Source organism: Anolis sagrei, chromosome X (assembly GCF_037176765.1).
Source record: "Anolis sagrei isolate rAnoSag1 chromosome X, rAnoSag1.mat, whole genome shotgun sequence".
NCBI classification, from domain to species: Eukaryota; Metazoa; Chordata; class Lepidosauria; order Squamata; family Dactyloidae; genus Anolis; species Anolis sagrei.
The window spans coordinates 54,547,570-54,560,150 of record NC_090034.1 but is presented as its reverse complement, the minus strand read 5'-3'; the positions used below and the strand labels follow the sequence as shown (position 1 = coordinate 54,560,150).

The 12,581-nt window shown below is 43.9% G+C and overlaps 1 protein-coding gene across 4 annotated transcripts in view; it reads right to left on the bottom strand.

Annotated features, from left to right (window-relative positions):
• Positions 1–367: 367 nt before the first annotated feature.
• The window catches only part of NCLN (nicalin), a 33,357-nt gene continuing 21,143 nt past the window's right edge, over positions 368–12,581 (bottom strand). For 2 of the 4 annotated variants that reach the window (XM_060784986.2, XM_060784988.2), the window contains exons 10-15: positions 9,866–9,953; positions 8,739–8,777; positions 8,467–8,627; positions 3,040–3,093; positions 2,695–2,773; positions 368–959 (exon numbers count right to left, since the gene is read on the bottom strand). In XM_060784986.2, coding sequence (XP_060640969.1) covers positions 900–959; positions 2,695–2,773; positions 3,040–3,093; positions 8,467–8,627; positions 8,739–8,777; positions 9,866–9,953 — 481 coding nt within the window. In that variant the 3' untranslated portion in view covers positions 368–899. Of the gene's footprint in view, positions 960–2,694; positions 2,774–3,039; positions 3,094–8,466; positions 8,631–8,738; positions 8,778–9,865; positions 9,954–12,581 lie in introns of all 4 variants that reach the window. The other 2 variants (XM_060784985.2, XM_060784987.2) reach the window with 1 other exon arrangement.

The window sequence follows — 12,581 nt, the reverse complement described above, 5'->3', positions numbered from 1 at the left end:
AACCTAACAGATTTATATATATAGATATATACACACACACCTCTGTCTATGTACAGTTGTCTGTCTTGTCAGTGTATAACGGCATCAATTGTTTGCCTTATATATGTCTTCTGCGATCCGCTCCGAGTCCCCTTCAGGGTGAGACGGACAGAATATAAATACTGTAAATAAATAAATAAATCTATCTATATTATTATTATTATTATTATTATTATTAGCCCTTACCTCTCCATTGCTGTCTGAACTATTTTTAAAATGCACAAAGAGGCAGGAAGCTGGAAAAAAATGGAAGCAGAAAGGTAAATGGATGATGTGGGTTCAAGTTGGGCCACAGTTTAAAGTTCACAGCGCAAGGGAGAGAGAGAAACCTCTTTGTAGCTCTTTAATTTACATGTGCATATATGTTGTGAATTTTTTTAAAAAAGAAACCCAAACCCAAACTGATTTCCCCTTTCAAGTTCTCCATTTGATAGGCAAAATGGCTGCCCCCCCCCCCCCAATCCAACCAATTGCCAAACCACGGCACACGCCGGCCATTCGCTTCTGTGTCTATAGCAGCTTTGCATCAACGGGAAATGTTTTTGTCCAAAGTGGGGAGGTCCAGAGAGAGAGTGTGTGAAAAAAGCCCTCCTCATCCATCCTTGGCTCAATCTGGAAAGAATAACGGATCCAAGTGGGGGGCCCGTAAGTCCCAGAGATGGGAGGAGGGAGGGATGCAGGTTCGCTACAACGCCAAGGAGTTGCAGTTTTCAAAACATCTCAGGGGTTTGCCCCCTGCTCCAGTGTCGCCAAACAAAGAAGGGAGAGGGCGGGAGAAGACTGAGGGCGGTGGCGTCAGCAGCATCCAAAAGACGGACGGGAAACGGCAGTCCGGGTGGAGTTCTCAGTTTTGCTCCTTCTCACTGCTGCTTGGACTTGAGGGAGAGCCGCTGCACCAGTTTGTACAGCAGGCCAAAGTTCTGGGAAGGGAAAAGAAGTAGGAAGATAAATGGAGGTCTGAGGGCTCGGGTTGCTCCTTAACACTCCTCAACCCTCCTTTCCTCTTTCTATCTCATCCAAAACAGAGGGATTCTCTCCACCTTGTTCTCCTTTCCCCTCTACCTCTATCTCCCTCCAAAATGGAGAGATCATCTCAATCTTCTTGCTCCTGAACTTTTCTTTTGCTTCCTCTCTATCTCCCTCCAAAACAGAGGGATCCTCTCCATCTAATTCTTACTTTCCTCTCCTTTCCTTTCTCTACTTTCCTCCAAAACGGAAGGAAGGGATAGAGAGTTTCATCTATGCTGATGATCATGCCATCACTGCCCAAGCAGAGAGCTTTGAAATGGTTGAATTGAAGCTCTCTGAAGCTTTATGTACTCTTACTGCCTATTACAGGAAAAACCAGTTGATGCATAATCCATCTAAAACACAGATGTGTGCTTTTCACCTTAAGAACAGACAAGCATTTTGAGCTCTGAGGATTACCTGGGAAGGAATCTCACTGGAGCACTGCACCCTGCGAATCACTCTGGATCATGCTCTGACTTACAGGAAGCACTGCTTCAGTATCAAGCAAAAAGTGGATGCTAGAAATAATATCATACGAAAGCTGACTGGCACAACCTGGGGATCACAACCAGACACAGTGAAGACATCTGCCCCTGCACTTTGCTACTCTGCTGCTGAATATGCATGCCCAGTGTGGAATACATCTCATCACGTTAAAACAGTGGATGTGGCTCTTAATGAGACATAGCGCATTATCACAGAATGCCTACACCCTACACCACTGGAGAAATTATACTGTTTAGCTGGTATTGCACCACCTGACATCTGCCGGGAAGTAGCAGTCAAAAATGAAAGCACCAAGGCAGTGACATCTCCGGCCCATACTCTGTTCAGATATCAGCCAGCACGTCAACGCTTTAAATCAAGAAATAGCTTTCTAAGATCTACAGAGATACTCGCAGGAACACCTCAGCAAGCGAGAGTCCAAAAGTGGCAGGCTGAAACCCGGAACCTCAATCAGTGGCTGAGATTGGATGAGAAACTCCCTCCTCGGCGAACAGGAGACTGGGCGACTTAGATGGCGCTGAAATACTGCACTCTGGCATTATGAGACGCAGAGCCAACCTGAAGAAATGGGGCTACAAAGCGGAGTCCACAACATGTGAGTGTGGAGGAGAGCAAACCAGAGACCACCAACTACAATGCGGTCTGAGTCCTGCCACATGCACAATGGAGCCACACCACTCTCAAGTGGCCAAAGGAAATTTAATATCATGTCAAGTATTTCTTGTTTGTGGTTTTTCTATACAGTATAACTGTATTCTCAATTCGCTTCTGACAAAATAAATAAATAAATAAAATCCCAAACAGAGGGATCCTCTCCGTCTTCTTCTTGCTCCTTAACTTTCCTTTCCCTTTCTCTCTATCTCCCTCCAAAACAGATTGATCCTCTTCACCCCCTTCTGGCTCCTTAACACTTCTTTCCTTTCCTATCTCTATCCTAAACAGAGGGGTCCTCTCCACCTTCTTCTTATTCTCCTTTCCTTTCCTTTCCTTCTATATCTCCCTCCAAAATGGAGGGATCCCCCTAATTGCACTTCTTTTCCTTTCCTTTGTTTCCTTCTCCACTCCTTTGAGCCTGTATTTGTCATGCTGCTGCTCTCTTCCTGGCAAACAGGAAGGATCCTGCTCACTCCAACTCACCTGGACAGCAACGTAGGCCACCCCGAGGTACGCCGCGATGCAGAGTGCCAGGAGGAGGTCGAAGATGGCCGGCTTCACCCTGAAAGGACAGAAGCCACGTTCATACAGGCAGATACTCTCCACCCTTTTACTGCCCGACGGGATGAAGAGCAAATGCTCCTCTTCCCACTGTGTCCCTCAAATTCCAAAGCCCAGCAGGCCCTGTCGCCATCAATTGTTTGACTTAAAGGCAGAAGTCCTCAAACTATAGCTCGCGGTGCGGATGCGGCCCTCCAAGACCATTTACCCAGCCCTCGCCCTAAACTTTCAGGGATGAAAAGAAACTACCAAAAGGCAACCACTTACCTATAGGCATTCATGATTTGCTTCAGCTGGTCATAGAAAACAAACTCGGGATCTCTGTGGGTCACAAAGCAGGAAGATAAAGCAAAACACAAGCCTTCCCTCAGTGGCTGAATACAGCTGTGCATTTGACAACACAAAGTAGTAGGCAATGGAGAGCCTAGGACAGTGATGGGCAACCTTTTAAGCTTGGTGTGTTGTAATTTGCCAAAACACCAAGCATAACTGAGGTGCAGTGTCACTTTGAGAAGAAAAAACACACATAATTTCATGATATTTATAGTGTATAATTGTAATTGCCAACTGCTACTACCACTTTCTTTATTTAGCCTTGGTTTTTTTTTACTTTTGGGGTTCTCCATCAGGGGGGCAGTGACTGAATATAGAATTATAGATAATCTGTTAGCACAGCAGACAATTAGAGGTTAACTAGCCTAAGTGACCACAAGATGGCTAGTTAACCCCTTTTAGGAAACGGTAGGGTTACTAAGCAGAAATAGGGGTTAGTAAGGATGCACAACAATAATAGTGGTGAAATGGAGTTTGCACTATGCTGCAAGATGGCATTTATTTATTTATTTATTTATTTACTGTGCTTATATACCGCTGTTCTCAGCCTGGGGGCGACTCACAGCGGTGTACAACATAGAGAGGACAGGGTGCAAATTACAAGACACAATCTAAAATCAATCCAGCAATAACAAAAGCATCGTCATCAACAACATCAACAATATCAGTATCAACAATACAAAAAGCCATTCGCATCGTCTCATCGTTAAACCACAATCCAGTATCATATTCCGTTGTTCCATTCCTGTCATCATTACCAATTATTGCATTTCTTGTTCGAATGCCTTCTTGAACAGCCACGTCTTTAATTTCCTGCGGAATATCATCAGGGAAGGGGCCAATCTGATGTCCACGGGAAGGGTGTTCCACAGCCGAGGCGCCACCACCGAGAAGGCCCTATCTCTCGTCCCCGCCAGGCGTGCCTGTGAGGCAGGCGGGATCGAGAGCAGGGCCTCCCCGGACGATCTCAAAGTCCTCGTGGGCTCATAGGCCGAGATGCGGTCAGATAGGTATCTTGGGCCGGAACCGTTTAGGGCTTTATAGGCCAACGCCAGCACCTTGAATTGAGCCCGGTAGCAAATCGGCAGCCAATGGAGCTGGTACAACAAGGGCGTTGTATGCTCCCTGCGTCCCGCTCCTATTAGTAACATGGCTGCCGCACGCTGGACCAGTTGAAGCTTCCGGGCCGTCTTCAAGGGCAACCCCACGTAGAGAGCGTTGCAGTAGTCTAAGCGGGATGTAACCAGAGCGTGGACTACCGTGGCCAAGTCAGACTTTCCTTACAGGGAGCATACCACCCCCTTGTTGTGTCAGCTCCATTGGCTGCCTGTCCACTTCCGAGCTCAATTCAAAGTGCTGGTTTTGACCTATAAAGCTCTATATGGTTCTGGCCCAGCTTACTTGTCCGAACGCATCTGCCTCTATGTCCCACCTCATAACTTAAGATCATCCGGGGAGGCCCTGCTCTTGCTCCCGCCAACATCGCGAACACGTCTGGTGGGGACGAGAGACAGGGCCTTCTTGGCTGTAGCCCCCTGCCTGTGGAACGCGCTTCCAAATGAAATACGATTGACCCCATCCCTCCTGGCGTTCAGGAAGAAATTAAAATCTTGGTTTTGGGACCAGGCTTTCGGACAATAAACATAAAGCAGCACGTTGACTGGAAATGGATTGGCAAGATGATATGTATGAGGATACGGTTTTATGGTTCTGTCAGTGGGTTTGTGGAGTGAGTATTGTTTTAATGACTGTTATGATAATTTGTTATAATTAATTGCTATTGTTTTAACTCTGTATGTATTTATGGTTTTATACTGTGTTATTGATTGTGGCATCGAACTGCTGCCTTTGATAGCTGCTCTGAGTCCCGCCCCCCCTCCCCCCGGGGGAGTTGAGAAGGGCGGGGTAAAAATACTGTAAATAAATAAATAAAAATAAATAAATAAATTGAGATGGCTGCTGCTATTTCTAATGGTGGGAAACAGCACACATAGCACAGGCCCTCGCATCTTCTAGTCTCCCCCTCACTTATCTCAGTAATGATGGTCAATTAGAAATCCACGACACCCCAGAACAGTAGATTGGATGATGACTGCTATGGTTATGTGGCTGCTGGTAATGGTGATGACAGGGCCCCCAGAGATGCGTCCCCTGCAGCATTCCACTGCTCCTTGCTCCGTCGACTGGAAGTAAGGTCAAAGATCCCCTAACGGTCTAACTGAAAGTCCCAGAACTAGACGCTCTGTGCTGGAGTTCTGCTGTTTTGGCCTACAGACCTCTGGCACAGGGTGTCTACACTACACTACAGCAAATGTTTCATCCTCAGCTACTGCACCTGGCCATACAGGAGCCGAGGATGAAATGTCCTTCTCAGCATGCGGCCCCATACTTCTCTGTAAGCAGCCGCATGTCATTAAAAATGGCTACGCGTGTCAGCACTAGCATGCATATCATAAGTTCACCATCACTGGCCTAGGAGGTTGCTTTAGATTCCTGGTTCTAAAGTAATAAATAATACAATAATATACTTTATATATATGCTACTCTATCTCCATGATACAGATACAGTGAAGACATCTGCCCTTGCGCTATGCTACTCTTCTGCTGAGTACGCATGCCCAGTGTGGAACACATCTCACCACACTAAAACAGTGGATGTGGCTCTGAATGAGACATGCCGCATTATCACGGGGTGCCTGCGCCCTACACCACTGGAGAAATTACACTGCTTAGCCGGTATTGCACCACCTGACATCCGCTGGGAAGTAGCAGCCAATAGTGAAAGGACCAAGGCAGAGACATCTCCAGCTCATCCCCTGTTTGGGTATCAGCCAGCACGTCAACGACTTAAATCTAGAAATAGTTTTCTAAGATCTACAGAGACACTCGCTGGAACACCTCAGCAAGCAAGAGTCCAAAAGTGGCAGGTTCAAACCCAGAACCTCAACCAATGGCTGATACCAAATGAGAGACTCTCCCCTGGGCACACAAAGGACTGGGCGACTTGGAAGGCGCTGAACAGACTGCGCTCTGGCACCACAAGATGCAGAGCTAATCTTAAGAAATGGGGCTACAAAGTTGAATTCACGATATGCGAGTGCGGAGAAGAGCAAACCACAGACCACCTGCTGCAATGCAACCTGAGCCCTGCCACATGCACAATGGAGGACCTTCTTGCAGCAATACCAGAAGCACTCCAAGTGGCCAGATACTGGTCAAAGGACATTTAATCAACTACCAAACTCACAAATTTTGTATTTTGTCTGTTTGTTTGTTTGTTTGCTTTGTTCTGTTAGAAATGTAATATAATCGACTGGTTGCCCTGACACGATAAATAAATAAAAATCTCCACAAGGGGACTCAGGGCGGATTACAGTACAAATATGTATATGGAAAGCATTCAATGCCATTATACAATTGACAAGGATAGACAATACATAAACAGAGTTACAGGCTTTCCCATCTTTTTCTATCTCTAACATCCGGTCTTCCATTGTGCCACATGCACAATAGAGGACTTCCTCACAACAACACCAGAGGCACTCCAAGTGGCCAGCTTCTGGTTAAAAGACATTTAGTACAGGGTAAGGCAGCATAACTTCCTTTTTTCAAAACTTAATAAAACCCATTGTATGAATCAGAATTTTTTTTATAATGTAGGCGCATACCTAAAGTTTTGTTTTATGTAGTTTTGAAGATCAAATTAGATAGGTGACATCCCCCATTCTCCATACACTGTGTAAACCGATTTCTGGCGTTTGTCAAGACTCTTGCCAGCATAGCAGGCATTATGTTGGCAATTTCTTCCTGGATGTTGGTCTTCAAATCTTGTAGGGTCCTTGGACGGTTCACATAAACAAGGGATTTCAAAAAAACCCATAGAAAAAAATAACAAGGGGCCACATCTGGAGAGCAGGCTGGCCACTCCAAATCTGCTTGAAAAGTAGGCCTCAACAGCAAAAGCACGCTCCTCACTGTTCCAACGCATTATGACGACTGAACTGTGTCAGGACAAAACTTTATACTCCTGCCTCTCGAACGAGACCACTAGCGCTCCAATACGTCTTCAACTGACTGAATGGCGCGCATTTTAAAAAAGGAAGTTATGCTGCCTCACCCTGTATAATGCCAAGTTTTTAACTTTGTTTATAAATGTATTCTCTATTTGCTTCTGACACGATAAATAAATAAAATACAGTAGAGTCTCACTTATCCAACATAAATGGGCCAGCAGAACATTGGATAAGCGAAAATGTTGGATTATAAGGAGGGATTAAGTAAAAACGTATGAAATGTCAAATTACATTATGGTTTTACAAATTAAGCACCAAAACATTATGTTTTACAACAAAATAACAGAAAAAGCAGTTCAATACACGATAACGTTATTTAGCAATTACTGTATTTATTAATTTAGCACCAAAACATCGCAATATATTGAAAGAGCCGTGGATCCAGGCAGGAGGCAGACTGTGTTGGATAATACAGAATATTGGATGAGCGGAGGTTGGATAAGCGAGACTCTACTCTACGTGCTTTTATTTGACTACATTGTGACACGCCTCGAGCCAACAAGAGAGGCAGGTAATAAAGAAAGAAATATTATTAGATTATTAAATGGCTTTTCAGCTTTTTTGATTACTACTAAAAGCTTCTCCAGTCTCTGCTCAAAACAGGGTCAAAAACATTCCCAAGCAGGGATTGGAAGCCTAGCTAAATGAAGTCTTCTTTTTCATTGGAGTCGAAGGAGAAGACTTGGGCTGGAAAAGCATAAAAAGGCATTTGTCGGGTAGGCTTTGATTGTGCATGGGATGCCTGTCATTGAATCAGACAATCCTAGAATCATAGAGTTGGAAGGGAGCCCCAGGGGCCATTCACTCCAACACCATTTTTTTTTTGCACAATGAAAGCAACTCAGACAGATGGCCATCTAGCCTCTGTTTAAATACCTCCAAAGAAGGAACCTCCACCGGATTCTGAGGCAGTGAGTTCCACTGCTGAACAGCTCTTCTTACAGTCAAGAAATTCTTCCTAAGGTTCAGATCGTAAAAATGCTGGGCCTTGTGGAGAAAACTGAAACCAACATGCCTTTGCATGGACTAAGCCAGGGGGAAAAAAACACTTCTGTATCTTTGGAATAATGTCTCTTGCACTCGATAAATTTCCTCCGCTGTGAAGGTGACATGGCGTAAGCCATTCCCTATGGCACTAGAGGACTGGGGAAATGGCTGCTTTCATGACACATGATCAGTTGTCAAAGACTTCCATCCTAAATAGCTTATCTTAACGGAAGTTTCCCTACTCCTTGCTTGGCGCTGTTCAATTGTTCCTGCGAATGGGGAAAGGGGAACAAATCCTCACCGCTTGTCGGCCTTCACGTGATGCTGCTTCACATCCTTCAGGTAGCGGCTCAGGTAATACTCCAGTGTGTTGATGAAGGGGCTATCCCTGTCAATGAGCTGGGCAGCCCGGGGCTGGCTAGTCAGCCAGTCCATCACCGCCTCCATTTGCTCCTGCTGGATCTGCTGCGGAAGCAAAGAGGGAAAGGCAGTTCGGCCATTCAGGGCAGATCCAAGCTTCTTTCCTGCATCATCCAATGGAGCCCCTTTTGTTTCTCACGACTCAATGCTTACCATCTGTTCTGTGAAGATCTGGAGGCTGGCTGGGACTCCCTAGCGATAAAGACAGAAAGCAGAAAGACCGGGAATTATTTTGAGATATTACTTTTATAAGGAGACTAGCTTGGGTTCCTGGCGTTGCCTGGGTTATTTGAAAAAGCCATTTTTAATTGTCGAAAATGCATAAGGTTGTGGGTGAAATAAAACTCTCATCAAGGCATGTTAACCCCAAAAAAACTCTCATCAGAACTTAAAAGTTTGTTATGTTAGGCAAGTTTGGTCTTGATGTATCATCGGTGGGGTTCGGTGTGCTGTTTGACTGCACAGTAAACTACAACTCCCACTATGGTGAGTCAGTCCTGTCAAACCCCTCCAGTGGGTCGAGTTAGTCATGGGGGTTTTGTGTGTCAAGTTTGCAGAGCCACCTAAAGGAATGGGAGATGCAGAGCCAACCTTAAAATGAGGCTACAAGTGGAGTCCACGACGTGCAAGTGTGGAGAAGAGCAAACCACAGACCACCAATTACAATGCAGCCTGAGCCCTGCCACATGCACAATGGAGAACCTTCATATACCAACACAAGAGGTACTCCAACTGGCCAGTTACTGGTCAAAGGACATTTAGCATAATGCCAAGTTTTTAACTTTGTGTTTTTAAATCCATTACAACTGTACCCTCAATTCGCTTCTGACACAATTATTATTATTATTTTTCCCCAACAAAGGAGACTCAAAACATTCACAATAAAACTAAATGCAATATAATTAAAATCTAACATCATCATCATCATTATTTATATCCCACTTTTCCCCCAAAAGGAGACGCAAAGCATTCACAATAAAACCAAGTACAATACAATTATAACCTAACATTATTATATAGATTTTAATATTCATTCTGTGTATTGTAAGGTATGTTTTTCACAGAAATACATTTTAATATATGTTTTGTACGTATTGTTTTACAATGATGTATTTATTACTGTGTTGTGCCCCACCTCGAGGCAAGGAAGAAATAATAATAATGATAATAATAATAATAATAATAATATACAAACATTAAAATGGATATAAACATGAACAGTACTAAAAATAAATACTCAAAACCCATTTAAAAATCCACACAAAGCTAATGTATGCTACCTTCTCTGTCAGATTGTAGATGACCCTTGTCAAGGCCTCCATGATAATGCGGGTGTTGCGGGTGAGGATTCGGGAGTCAACTCTGGCCCTGGGGGGAAAAGGAGAGACAACGGCAGAATCAAAATCATTTCTCCATTGGAGAGTGAACATAGATAATGTAAAACAGCAGCCTGTCTCCCATGATATTGTATTGAAGGAACAAGCAGAAGTCATTTTAGAACCTCTGACAATAATCTTTGAGAATTCTTGGAGAATGAGAGACATCCCAGCAGAAGATGGGAGGAAGTAAACATGGTCCCTCTCTTCAGGAAGGGGAAAAAAAGAGGACCCAAATAATGGTCAATGTCCAATCGCTTGACACAGATTCCAGGACAGCAAATCATAAAGGAGGCAGTCTTGTTGTCACTTAAAGAAGGCTGTGATCCTAAGGAGTCAGCAAACTAATGTTTATCTCTTTTTTCAATAGGGTTACAAACTTGGTAGATGCAGGAAATGCTATGAATGGAGCATATCTTGGTTTCAGAGAGGCCCTTGACAAAGTTCTCCATTATTTTCTTGCAAACGTGGACTAGACGAGACTACTGTGAGGTGGGTTTGTCATTGGTTGAGCGACCAAACCCATAGGCTGCTTGCTCCTCTCCAATGGATCACTTGAAAGCTTGTTCCCAGGATGACTTTTTTCTTTAGCTAGCCTCCACTCTTTTCCATGTCAGTGCCCAAAGGGATTTATGCTTTGAGATGTTGGCCAATGAGGCAAAAATACCTGCATTTCCCCCTTGTCTCTCCATTTCGCTCATTTCAGGATGCTAGAACAGTGGTTCCCAACCTGTGGTCCCTGATAACTAAACTAGTGGTTCGTGAAGCAAAGACCTTGTAAAATACATCTCCCAGGATGCCATTGCACTGAGCCAAGGCAGTTTAATTTCATAGTGTCGATACAACCTGTGTTTTCAAAGCAAAAAGTATCCTGGTTTTCCATGGCTGACTTTAGAATGAAGCCGCAACAGCAGCCAGGCTTTGAAGCTGCAAGGCCATTCAATGCTAATCAAGGTGACCAATTGCAACATTCACACTTGCCTGAAAGAGACAAGATTTCTTTCTCCCACCCTGGACATTCCACAGATATATAAACTTGCCTACTTTCCAACAGACCTCACAACTTCTGAGGATGCCTGACATAGATGTGGGCAAAACGTCAGGAGAGAATGCTTCTGGAACATGATTATACAGTCCGGAAAACTCACAGCAACCTAGTGATTCCAGCTATGAAAGCCTTCGACAACACATTATTATTATTATTATTATTATTATTATTATTATTATTATCCCGCCTCTCCTTTTGACTCAAGGTGGGGTTAAATGGTCAAATAGATCTATAAAATCACATATTTAAACATAATTAAAATGCATCCATGAAAGCATATATGAAAACACACACATATTAAAAGGCAAAGGTTAAACATAATAAAGGATGTGAGAGCTGTCCAACAATGGAACTCTCTGCCTCAGAGTCCGATGGAAGCTCTTTCCTAGGGAAAAATGGTCATCTCTCTGGGAGCTTTGATAGTGCTCTTCCTGCATGGCCCATGTGGTCTCTTCCAACTTTATTATTCTATCTCTATCTCACATATAGGCCCAATGCCTTAATCAGCATCTACGATTCGTTACAGAAATATCTAGGAGGGAGCATATTAACGTCACTCCACTGGCTGCCAATGAGTTTCCAGGCAAAGTACAAAGTGTTGGTCTTAAATCCCGACATGGTTTAAGACCCAACTGAAGACCCATCTCTTCCTGGCAGAAGGCCAATCCAACTTTCAATCAAGTGCTTTGATTGACATTCCACTGCTACGATATGTCAATTCTTTATCTGTGTTTGGTACAATTTTTTATATTGTTGTGTTTTTAATCTATGTAATTTATTCTATACTATCTTGGGTACCCAGGTTATTTGAAAAAAATCTTTTTTTAAATTGTACAAAATACATAAGGTTGTGGGTGAACTACAACTCCCCCGAGAAGCTCCATCAGTACTTAAAGTTCATTATGTTGGGCAAGTTTGCTCTAGCTGCATCATGGGTGGGTTTCAGTGTGCCCTCTGGCTGTAGGGTAAATGACAACTCCCAGTATGTATGCTGAGTCAGTCCCCCTCAAACCCTTCCAGGAGGTTGTGTTAGTCATGGGGGATCTGTGTACTAAGTTAGTTCCAGGTCCATTGTTGGTGGAGTTCAGAGTACTCTTGGATTGAGGGTGAACTATTCATCCCAGTCCCTACATCTCGTGGTAGATTCTCCCCAAACCTCTCTAGTATGTTCAAGTTGCTGATCAATTCCTCTGTTTGCTGTGTGCCATAGAAAATAACAAGAACGGGTTAAGGGAAAGGCAGTGGGTGGGGTAAGAAACACTGGGATGTCTGTGGTGGAGGGAACACATACAATCTTGGATAAAAATTTCCCTGTATGAAAGCCTTCACTTGGGTGGTAGGCAGTATGGTGTTTGTGGAGGACATTGGCAGGGCTCTTGGACATGTTCATGGTGCTCCTTATAACCTGCAGTGTCATTGGAGGGAGGGCCATTGGTGTCTCCTGAATAGTGCGAGCTATAGCTGTTTGTGGAGGCAGGAGCTTGCTTGTGTAAGTGGACACCCAAGTCACACACACACACACATTTTCACTTTTATTATGTGTATACACATTTTGTTTTAAGACATTATTTA